We start from the raw sequence: 12158 nt of genomic DNA, 5'->3' as shown, positions 1-12158 counted from the left end.
TATATATATATATAATATATATATATATATGGGTCGTGTATGGCATTAAACATTTTTTTAAATGGCATTAAAAAGCATTAAATTAGATTTGATGATACCTGCAGAAACCCTGAATATGGGAAATTCTATCACATTAACATAGTACATTGGGCCCTATTTTATAGACTTTTCTTGGAATGTAATTTATTTCTTTTAAAATAAGCGTGGGTATAAGATTTAAGTTCTTTCAGACCTATCAACCAAGCTGCTTTGTGCATCATTGTTGTCACTAATTCAGAATGCACAGTGTGTTTATGCATGTGCCTGTTTAAATGTGTTAATTGTGGGGGTGTGTAATGCCAAATCAGCATGTCAATTAAATGACAAAATAAATACAACAACACAAAGGTTTTAAAATACAGAGTGACATGTTGTGTACCAAGTTATTTGCCTTTTTGATGTTTGATTGATGCTTCTTTAATCAGAATTAATTTAGGATGTGATGAAATGACGCTTCCAGAATGAACACTCAGCAGCGCTCGTCTTTACAGACACATTGGCTTGTATCCATTATAGGGGTCTGTGACATGAGCTCACATGAAAGTTTCGCACATGTTTGTGTGCCTGAAGGATTCTGGCCTGACATGTCTGCCTCCTTCTCAAAGACAATTCAGCCTTAGAGCATTTAATGTTCGACTTGCTATTTTAGTCAAATTCATACAACATAATAAGGACACTAATAGCTGGAAACAATGACAGTTGTGTACATGTTTATACATAAAGATGTTGTAATAATAAATAAAGTTCTCATTGTTATAATTTCATTGTGGCTAATGTAAATACATTAAGTTCTTAGTTAATACGTATCTTGAATTATTATATATTTAAAAAATGTATAAAGGAGCAAAAGTGCTTGTATAACAAGAATGAAGAAGAAGAAAAAAGACAAGGCTTTCATTTAAACAAGATGCACCAGTAGTTGCACGTTAACTGGAATTAAGCATGCCATTTGAGATACAGTGCTCTGAAGTTAGCTTTAATTTTAAACTGTCAGCACAGAATAATCAGTATTAATCAGTAAGATTTTTCTTCTTGTTGTTTTTATTCAGCGAAGACACACCGAATTGATCAATAGTGGAAGAAAAGACATTTATGATACAAAATCTATTTTTCAAAAAATGTCTATTTCAAATAAATGGTGTACTTTTGAACTTTCTAATTGCCAAAGAATCCTGAAAAAAAAAAGTATTATGGTTTCTACACAATATTAAGTAGCAAAATCAGCATATTAGTATTTCTGAAGGATCATGTGACATTAAAGACTGGAGTAAATGCTGCTAAGAATTCAGCATTGTCATCACAGGAATAAATTACATTTTAAAATATAGAAAAAGTTTCACAATATTACTGTTTTTATTGTATTTTTTAATAAAATAAAATGCAGTCTTTGTGAGCATAAGAGACTTCGTTAAAAAAACAAAAAACTTTTGAACGGTAGTGGGTAGTGAACATGTTACTTTCAGGTACTTCCAGGAATGCTATTGTATTACCATAATAACTTGTCTAAAAAAAATAAAAAATAAAGAAATAAAAATAAAAAACATAATGCTTTTATATACTGTATGTTATGCTTATATATATATATATATATATATATACATATACATGTGTAATGTATGTTTATATGTTAGTGGAATGTATGTAAACAATCCACTGTGGTGCATGATATTCAGAGAAACTTAATCAGTAACTATACAGAGACTTATTTATTTATTTAGTAATTTAGCAGACGCTTTTATCCAAAGCGATTTACAAATTAGACTTACCATAATAACCATAGCTTCCACCAAGGACAGCTTTCAAGGATAGTTGTAACATGTTGAGTTGTAAGCAAAAGTTTAACCAATTAGAAATGAACTACAGGGTTGAAATCACTATCATACAGAGTGACAGTAGAGGTCAGTGCTGTTGCTTAGGTTTCTAGGGCCTTGGTATTGCTTGGGGCCCTGTCAGTTGAGATTGCTGTCCGGGAGAGGCATCCTATTGAGGGTGTTCTTGGGCCCCAAGTATACAGGGTTTATGAGACAATAAAAGCAATACTGAGGTAAGAAAGTGTCATTTCATGTCAGATTTATAATATGATTTGCACTCATGCTTGTGGATTTTAAATGACAGAACTCTTAGCATCTGAGTCATCAGGTTCTCTCGTTCAATTTGTTATATAACATCCACACAAGCTGTTCATTTACATCCAAACACAACTAGAAATATCTTATTTGACCAGACAGGGAGGGTTGTAACACTTTTCAGTGTATCTGCTGGATCCACAAAGGGTTCACAGATTTGGACAGTGTATAGAGTAGGCTAGATTTCACACAACTGTGAGAGTGACTAACACACACCTACACTGTCTGTTGTGTTTTTAGGGTTGTTAGCCTATGTTTTATGTATTTTTTTCCTAATTTAATTAGCTCTTTTTAATTAAAATGTTTTATACTTATTTACGTTTTTGAAACAAAATGTTTATAATGAAATGAGGGTGGACGGTGGTATATTGGGATGACTTATAATGATTTTTAAATTTCATTGCCACAATGAATGTATCAAAACTTATAAAATGCCCTAAACTGCTTCTGGTAGTGGTGAAGGTTGTTACAACAGTACATTTGTATTTATTTACTAGGTTTAGGGATAAGTTGTAGATGTGTTGTATGCGATTTTGAGACCGATAGTGAAAAAAAAAAACACGCCACGCCTGGCAACAAAATTATTACGTTAAACAACAACGATAAACGCTTATTACACTGTTTGCTTGTTAGTTTTGGCAGAACCTAAGGTTACTACTTTTTTGAGAGTTGTAAAAACATCGAATAAAGTTTATACCGTGTTTGCACCTTCGTATATACTTAATATTTAATCGATAATAATCCGCACGAAAGCCCGTCTGTGATGTGGAGTGTGTCGCGCGCTCTGATTGGTTCATTCAGCTGAAGCGCACATCATCCACAGACAACCAGAGCGCGAGAGAGAGAAGGAATGAGCTGTAAATAGGTCACATTTTGAATATCATACATAAAGCAGCTGCAGACATATCACTTATGCAAAGCCTGTTGCACAGTCAAGTAACGTAATCATGACACTGCCAAAACAGTAACAGCTGCTAAAATGTTATAAACCTCCCCTGGCCAGCACATACCATCTTTACCAATATATTCTTCAAACAGAGAGAGAGAGAGAGAGAGAGGCACCATCTTTACCAATATATTCTTCAAACAGAGAGAGAGAGAGAGAGAGAGGCACCATCTTTACCAATATATTCTTCAATCATAGTTTTACTGGACAACAAATCTCAAACTTCACAAACCTGTCATCTCAAATCGCTATGGACTGTCGAAACGTAAGTGAAGTCCGTGTTTATGTTTGTGCAGCTTCAAAAATACATTTATGGATTATGCATATTAAAGATTTCGGTTAGCCTATTTGTGACAGATTAAGTGTATGTGCTATAGTGTTTAGTGTACAGTGTGTGCGATTTTCGATACATTTTCAAGTTGTTTAAAAATTTCAACAATCTCTTATTTCCAAACAGTTAAGGTAAAACTGCACTTGTAAATGTCGTTTTTACATAATCCAGCAAGGTATAACTTGGTTGAGTTAATATTTTAGGATTTACGGAACTGCCTGACACCAATTACATTAAAATATTCAATTTACAAATTAATTAAAAATCTGCATTATGATTACAGAGCTAGATTAATCAGCTAAAACTAGCCATCATGTAAGTGACTGTCGACAAAAAGAGGATTTAACAGAGAACCTGCTGTGGGATGAAGGTGGATTTTAAACATAGTGGATTTTAAATAATTGTAGCAATATCCTGGCAGAGGAATCACAATTTATACAGATATTAGAGGAATATTAAAACACAGTTTATGGCAACAATGACTGGTCATGTTTTTGTTTTTAGTCTGTTAATATTAACAGTACAGAGAATGATACTTGGTAATGTTAATTCCCAGATAAATACTTCTCCATAGGCTTTTCACTGCATGAAGGGATTGAAATGCATTAAGGAGATGTGCTGTGTATGCAGTTGTGTGTGGTGAGAAGGGTCACTGTTTGACGTCTGGTCTTGTGCATTCATAAGTGCTGATTTTCAGAAGTGGCATGTCTGTGTCTAAAGATAGAACACTTGAATGCTTGATCAGTTCATCTTTACAAGCTCAAACACAATCATTGTGCTACTATTTCCACATTACATATCGATTAAAATGATTAAATAAACTAGAGACTGAAAGCTGTGACTGGGTAATGTCAAGTTGGCAAAATTGTTCCTTCCCATTTGTTTTACCTCTCAGTACAGCAGGTGTACAAGCAGTCGGTTGGTTACACAAGTCATCCATTGCGTGGGATTGAAGTTGTGTGTTTGTGGGAGGATTCAGAACTTTCTAGAAACAGCAATTATCTGCGTATAATTTGAAGATGTGTCTGTGAATGATGAGACAGATGGTCATTTGCATGTTCCAAACTGATGGGAGATCTTTCTGATGAGACATACTCACAAGTAAAGTTCACACAAGATGTTCCTTGATTGATGATTGGTCTCAGGATCAGTGTCCATCATGCTTGAGAAAGTTTTGTTGCTAGGTACATTCTTAGAAATGTAGTTATTGCTTATCTTTGGTGTTGAATGCAAATCTAAGAGCATGTAGGTAGAATTTTTTTTGAGGGGCTTTATGGTGAATGATCACAGTAGGAGCCCTCAGGTCCTTGTTTGTTGTGTAATAGATCATTGTTTATCCCTGCATAATAGTGCAGAAACCTCAGAGGAGCGTCAGGCTTCCACCTCACTCAGCTGGATCTTCACACTACTGTTAGCCTGTGAAGCTCTGAATGCTTTCAGCTTAAGTCCCATGACTGTGACACACCCCTAGCAGGCAGGGAAAATGAGTCGAGCTGTCGGAAACTTGAGGCTCGCTAGGGACCGCTGACAGCTTGCATCCCACTGGATGAGGAGCATAAAAGAATCAAAGAAATCAAACAAAAAGAATGAACATTCCCCTAAACATAATAATTTACCTTTGAGTTACCGTGTATTTCAATTTGATTCTTAAAGAAAGAGAAAATATTTTAGAGAGAGAAACTTATAAGTTAATGGAATAGTATTAGAGGCATAGTTAACCCAAATAAGAAAATTATGTCATCATATACTCAACCTCATGTCATTCCAAAATTTGATATTTTGAAGATTTTTGGTAAACAAACTTTTTTGATGACCATTGACTTCCATTATACAGTATGGGCAAAAGAAATCACATTTCTTTCAAGATACTTCACAAGAGACATTTCTTAAAATATCTTCTTTTACGCTCCACAGAAGAACGAAAGGTTTGGAATGACATGAGGGTGAGTAAAGGATGACAGAATTTTCATTTTTATCTCTTGAATGTTAGTGTTTTATTTGTTGCAGTTTACAGTTTCTGGGTGTTTTAATCAAAACGCAGCAATAATATGAGCAGTAATATAAAAAGATTATATTGGGCTGGTGAAAGTACCAGTAAACAATTCCTCTGGGAACAACTGAGTGCCGACTTTAGGTTTTGACATGACTATAACAATACTTCACCATTAGCCACTCCAGCAAACAACACTGTAAAAGTGAAAAGATTCCACATATTCCACCACAATCCTTAGAAGAACCAACACACTGTAATGGCAATTCGTAAATATTTTACGTTTTGGTAAACGTGGCTAATTCGTATACAATTTAATACATTTTTTACGATCTGCTTACACCCCACTTAGAGGTGGGTTTATGTTTCTTTTTTTCTTTTTCTAAAAGTCATACGTTTCTGTACAAATCACATCATACCGAAAAATGTCTCACGCTTCTCATTTCATCAGTTTGAAAGAACCTACATAGCAGGGGTCCTCTACTCTGGACCTTGAGATCCACCTGCAGAGTTTAGCTCCAACCCTATTCAAACACACCTGAACAAGCTAATCAAGGTCTTCGGGATTACTACAAAATTGCAGGTAGGTATTCAAGATCAATACATACATAATTTCATTACATATTTATAACCTTCCTCAAAGTCTTTCCATTGTGATAGGGTTAATAGAGGAATCTCTGAAGCAGGAATTTACTGGATTCCTTTTTGTAAGTTCCTCAGAGACGTGCTCTGCACTCTGCAATCATTTTACACTTAATACAGATTGGTCTCATGTGGTGTTACACAGTGTGACAGTTCGTTGACACTTCACTGTAGATCTTGACAAGGATCTGTAACTGTTCATCTGTCACGTAGTCATAGCTAAAATGGCTGACTGTGTTTTATCTGAACTGCAGGAAGGATGCACCCAGCCACAAGATGAGGACATCATGGACATTCCCCTTGATGACCCAGCTGCAAACAAGGCTGCTGCTAAGATTCAAGCTGGTTTTCGAGGTCACATGACCAGGAAGAAAATGAAGGATGACAAGCCTAGAGACGAGGTTAGTAGCATTGGCAGTACATCAATTTGCCAGGGGTGACTTTAGTTATATAAATTGAATTAAATTATTTAATATATTATATAAATCTACTATGATTTACAGATTAGATTCACATGTGTAAATTACACATATTCTTAAATCACTACTAAAATGATCTTTATGATATAGAGTTGTAGTACCTCCATGGGTGTGCATTAATTTTCAATAACTCCGTGGCCCATCTTTTTCTTTTTTCCAATTATAGCACGATTGCCACATGACCTCAAGACATTTTTAAGCTTTGGCCCCTTAAAACATTTTTATGTGAAGAACCACATCTTTTCACCTCTGATCTTGCTTAGAAACAGCACAAGACCTTTAACTAGTTATAAACTGTCCATAAAGAGCATGGCAGAGAGAAATACAACTGTAATTTTAACTCATTAGTGTAATTTTTAAATCCATCAGCCAGTCCTGTAAGTCACTATCCAATTTAAGGTTAAATATATATGCGATTTTGTCACTTCTGGCAAATGAAGGCTGATCGAAATCCTAATCAGTTTGAAATTATCTTGTAATCTATCATGTATTGAAAGAACAATAACCATTAAAGGTTCTTTGGTAGCTACACAATCATTTGTGTCTGAAATCAGTGTTTCCCCAGCAGACATCAGTGTGGTTAAAATGGTATCCTAGCAATACCGCCTTAATTGCTTGTTGCTAAGCAATAATACAGATGGTACCCAGTAAATGTCATGTGAGCACCCTTCTCAGTTGTATTGCCTATGGTAATGTTTTAAACAAAAAGAAAGCTATTTTACAGAATTTTGATGAAATGCCTTTTGAAAAAGATTAATTTGACATTTCTTGGTTTGTATTTAGCAGGTCTATTTCATGCATAGGAACACAACAGAGTCATCTGTAAATGCCAGCCTTTCATAAGCATATTTCAGGAGTTTTGTGCAAAACAAAAACATGTGTCATCTGTTTCAGAAACAACGAGAGCAGAAGTAGCTAAGAGGACCACCATCACCACTGCCCGATAGCACATCACTGCAATAACCAGAGCTCTTTTGTTTAAAAAGAACCCTTCAGTGTATGATATGAAATCATCAACATCCAAACATGCAGAGTTTGCCACCTGACTAGCAGACTCTCGCACAGTTTCCTCTTCTTCCTTTAGCATTTGTGTGGCTGTTTCTGACTTGAAACAGGTTCACAGCATGACATTTTAAATTCGATTCATTTTAAGATAGAAGTTTGTTTGTGATCTGTCAGCTTTCAAATCTGAAGTGTTTTTCTTGTTGCTTCCAGCAAGGCAAGCCAAATACTCTGTCTGGAGATTTGTTGCTTTGTTTGAAGTTGTGCTTTACTTCTTTGGCTATACTGGATCTTACAATATACAAGTATGCATTTACTAAAAGTCTGTGTTGTTTTTCTAGCATAAATTTTGTTTATGCCTGTTTAATAAAGCAAATTAAGTTCCACATATCAGCTTTCTGTGTTCATTGGACCTGTTACTATTGGCATTTTTGTGTTGAAGGTCATTAAAATGTTAATTACAGCTGATGGAAAGTAACTGCTCAGATATGTTTTTAATTAGTCAAAAGATGTGGTTTACACTGAGAATATTGTTCGTATTTCCAGACAGTTTGTGTCAGATCCATGTGATTCAGTGAAATATTCCCATAGCTTAAGCAATCTTTCAAGCAGTGAGACTGTATCCTTCAAATAGCACAGATGCTCATTAAAAATGGATTTGCTCAAATGCACTCCTTGCGTGCTGCCCTGCCTGTGTGAATGTTTTTTTTTGTTTGTTTTTGGGGTTTTTTGTGCATTTGTGTTTCTGTACCTGTCAGATCATCTCTTGGTAAAATACAGCAGTTTTACCTTGTGTTCTTGTAGCTCAACTATAGAGCATGGCATTAGCAGTGCCAAGGTCACATACTGATAAAATATATAGCGCAGATGCGCTGTAAGTCACTTTGGATAAAAGCATCTGCGAAATGCATACAGATAAATGTAATGTAAATGTCACTGGACTGCATTCTTGAACTTACTGCTCAGGGTTTAAAACAAGGAGGTCTGTAATACCTGTAGAAAGCTCGGTTAGCATTCCCATTAATGTCAATGGCAGTTGCATGGCTGGTGCATGAAATCACAGAAGTACACAATTAGAAATGTGCCATCTGTAAAAAACTATAAAAGTGCGAACTGAATGTCATGTTTTCGGTCGCTTAATTGTATTTTAATTGCAATTAAATGAAAAAGTGTTATTGTTTAAATGTATTTTAAATGCAGTTAGCTAAAGTTTAGAGTGGTTTTTGACTTGCTTGAGTAGAACATATGTAATTTTATAATTAGTTTTATTGTCTTTGAAATATGGTTAAAGTGTACTGCCAAATGTACTGACAAGCGTGTATTTAAATATATTTGTATTCACTTGAATCTTTTAGAAATATTTTAATGAAGTTGTGATTTAGTACATCTAAAATCTATGAACCTTAAATAATATTGAATAACACACTAGAGTTAAAATTACAATCAAGTACTTTACATATTATTTAGTATTTTAGTCGACACAAACTTTTAATTTGAAATTATTACAAAGTCCACTTTTTTTTTTAAAGTGAACTTAAGCGTGTTAAAAAACAGTCATGAAAGAGAGCTTGTAACACTCCAAAGAGAAAGGAAAATTTGAAATCGCATCATATGACCCCTTTAATCTCTTTACGTACACTTAAAGGGATAGTTCACCCAAAAATGATAATTCTGTCATCATTTCAGGACAATGTAACTGGCAGTGCTGAAATGCTAACTTGTTTGTTGGTTTTGGCCTAAAAATATGTAATTCTTGCAGCACTATAGAGCATAAATATGCAAAAATGGCACAGGCCCATAAAATCCAGTACTGCTTGAATTCTAAGGGGTGGCTGTTTGTAACGCCTGACCAAAAACCTATCACATTAACGTTCTCCATCCATCCATTCATTCTCCAAGCCGCTTATCCTCTGTAGGGTCGTGGGACATGCTATCTTGTTCTAGATAATCTAAATAGCTTTTCCGGTTGTGGTTTTGTAATAGTGGTTTGTTGTTTTAAGTAGCACTCTGTTATCTGTTTATTTAAATATTTTTAAATATTCTTTTTTTAGCACTACCTTAACCTATAGTACTATATAAATACTATGATTATATGTGGTAACTTCTTTCAAATAAATAAATATTTAGTCAGAAGACACCAATGTTCTTTTTATGTTGTTTGTTTGCTAGTCAGGTGGCCACTCGGCTGTATTACATAGAAAGAGAAAGAGTGGAGTAGTGGAGGAGATTGGGAGGTAGAGGGATGCTGGAAGAATTGTTGATGGGACGGCTCAGTGGCTGCTGCTTTTACGCTCGTAATGATGATTGACAGGACTGAAGGATTAGGCTCCTCCTGAACCTACATTTGGAACTTCATTTATTCAGTATCTGTATTACTTGAATGCTGCTGTTGAATAGACCAACAGAATTCAGTCTGTATGCTTTTTTCAGTCTGTATGCTCTATTCACTGGAGGGCAAAACAAGATGAAATGGCAAAAATGTACTTCTGTGAGCTACTGTCATTTCCACTCCCACACACTCCCACACCATTACCCACAATCCATTCTAGTTCACCAGAGTTTACATCTTGCCTCTAAGAATTGTGATAGCTACATTGCTACATTATTAGGGGTCTAGCCACTGAAGGTGCTGGAACACTATTGTGTTTGTAATTCCCCCTTTTTTTTTTTTGCCCTAAAAGTATATGGGCATCAGAGACAAGTGTGCCACGCATGTCCAAAATATTTCAATCACCATCTGGTGTCTAGCTGCAATATAGGTCATAAACCCCACCCTATCCATGCAAACGAATGGGATGTAATTAAGCACTTCAAATAAATTTTTCCCAGAGATGGTTTCCAGCATTATAGATAGTTCTTATCACACTGATGTAATTTGAAGTGTTCGTTTTTGTTTTTGTTTTTTTTCTAATAAGTTTGCTTTTAGTTAGTTATTTGATGCAATAAAAAGTTTGGGCAGGACTTTGATCGCTACTGCACAGATTCAGGCTCCAAATGACATAATTTTCACAAGATGACAGTGGCTATACTTGGATGTTTTGGCTTCACTTTTCTATAGTGGAAGGAAGAGGAGACGTGTCGTCCATCTTTTTCTACAGTCGGTGGTCAGAGACCATAAATCGTAGAGACCCTAAACTTAGTAGGATGGTCCCAATCTTGCACCGCTACTCAGGTGCACAGACACAAATCCACCCGACACTATGTGGTGCTATAATAAGGCAATTTGTGTTTTGGTCCATAACTGTGGAACCAGAAGTGCTAGAATCAAAATCATGTTTTCCTATGAATCCTTTGCCCATAATTACCCATAATTACCAGTAATCTTGTAATTAAAAAACATGACACACATACACACAACCAGACAGAAATATGCCAAATTTCATGAATTTCTGTTGCTCAAGGGAGGCTAATCTCAAGGTAAACGTATTAATAGTGTCTCATATGTAGTTTTTAAATATCTCGGCTCAGTTCATTAATTGTATTCATTTTGAGATGGCAGATGGCAGTAGATGTCATAGCCATAGCAGCTTCAGAAGTGAAAGAAATTACTTTTGCAGGAGCCTTAAGGGCAGCAGCGAAATGTTCTTTGAAACATTACAAGGAAGCAGTGCAGGGAAGTTTTTGATATGTTAAAGCGATAAAGAAACATGCATGATATTAAAATGCCACCTGCTGGCAGAGAGTGCATCTGCGTCTCATTCAGCTCGTCCGCTGTTTCATGCAGATATTTTTTATGTATAGTTTCACAAAACTGAAGTCAAACCATTCTGTTTTGCTTCAAATTTCGAAATTATACAATCTAATTTAGAATAAAAACTGCTCATGTTGCATGTATGCAGCATTTTTGTTTGGATCATGATTAAAATGCAATGGTTGCCTCTAATTTTAAATGGAAAGAGCACAGACAAAGCCTTATTTTGTTTATATGAAGACATTTCTTTTATTTGTGTTACTTATTTATTTGATTTTGGGCTTGTTTTAAAATTTCAATTTAGTTTTGTTATTTACATTTACATTATATTTAAATTTTGTCATTTAGCAGCAGAGGCGGACAAAGTACTCAACTCCATTACTTGAGTGAAAGTACAGATACTGCTGGTCAAATATTACTCCATTACAAGTAAAAGTTGTAAAGACAGATTGTTACTTAAGTAAAAGTACAAATCAAACCTGCTTTAAAACCCAGCAACACAACTGTAGCTGTATAACTTTACAACAGCAACACTGCTTTAACAAAAAAAGCAAAACAGCAAGACTTTTTTGACATCAAAACAAACATTTTAAATGCTGTCTAATCGCTCTCACTGTACTTTGATGTCATACACAGAATGGTCTGTGCAGTTCTGCTTCAGTCAAACACCTTTTGTGTTTTATTAGGAGACGCACAACAGTTCTTCTGTTGCTTTATAGGTAATATTTTCATGTACACAATTTAGCAAAATCAGACAATATTGTGTCTAATATATACCACAATATGAACTTCTTATTATTTAATTGTTGTAAAGAAATATCACATTTGCAACTCAATGTTCAAAAAATGCTGGGAAATCTCTTCATGTAGCCCTACAAGAGTGATTACTGATAAACTGTCTGAAAAAAAGAA

The 12158-nt window shown here is 35.1% G+C and overlaps 1 protein-coding gene across 1 annotated transcript; it reads left to right on the top strand.

Moving 5' to 3' along the window:
- Window positions 1-3268: 3268 nt before the first annotated feature.
- On the top strand, window positions 3269-7574 carry nrgna (neurogranin (protein kinase C substrate, RC3) a). The gene is made up of 3 exons (XM_016454815.1): window positions 3269-3376; window positions 6329-6475; window positions 7448-7574. Exons 1-3 carry the CDS (start codon window positions 3362-3364, stop codon window positions 7466-7468), a joined length of 183 nt encoding a protein of 60 aa, XP_016310301.1. The 5' UTR covers window positions 3269-3361; the 3' UTR covers window positions 7469-7574.
- Window positions 7575-12158: the final 4584 nt, after the last annotated feature.

The sequence above is a fragment of the Sinocyclocheilus anshuiensis genome, unplaced genomic scaffold, assembly GCF_001515605.1.
Source record: "Sinocyclocheilus anshuiensis isolate Anshui unplaced genomic scaffold, SAMN03320099.WGS_v1.1 scaffold339, whole genome shotgun sequence".
NCBI lineage: Eukaryota > Metazoa > Chordata > Actinopteri > Cypriniformes > Cyprinidae > Sinocyclocheilus > Sinocyclocheilus anshuiensis.
This window is presented reverse-complemented; position numbering and strand designations above follow the sequence as displayed.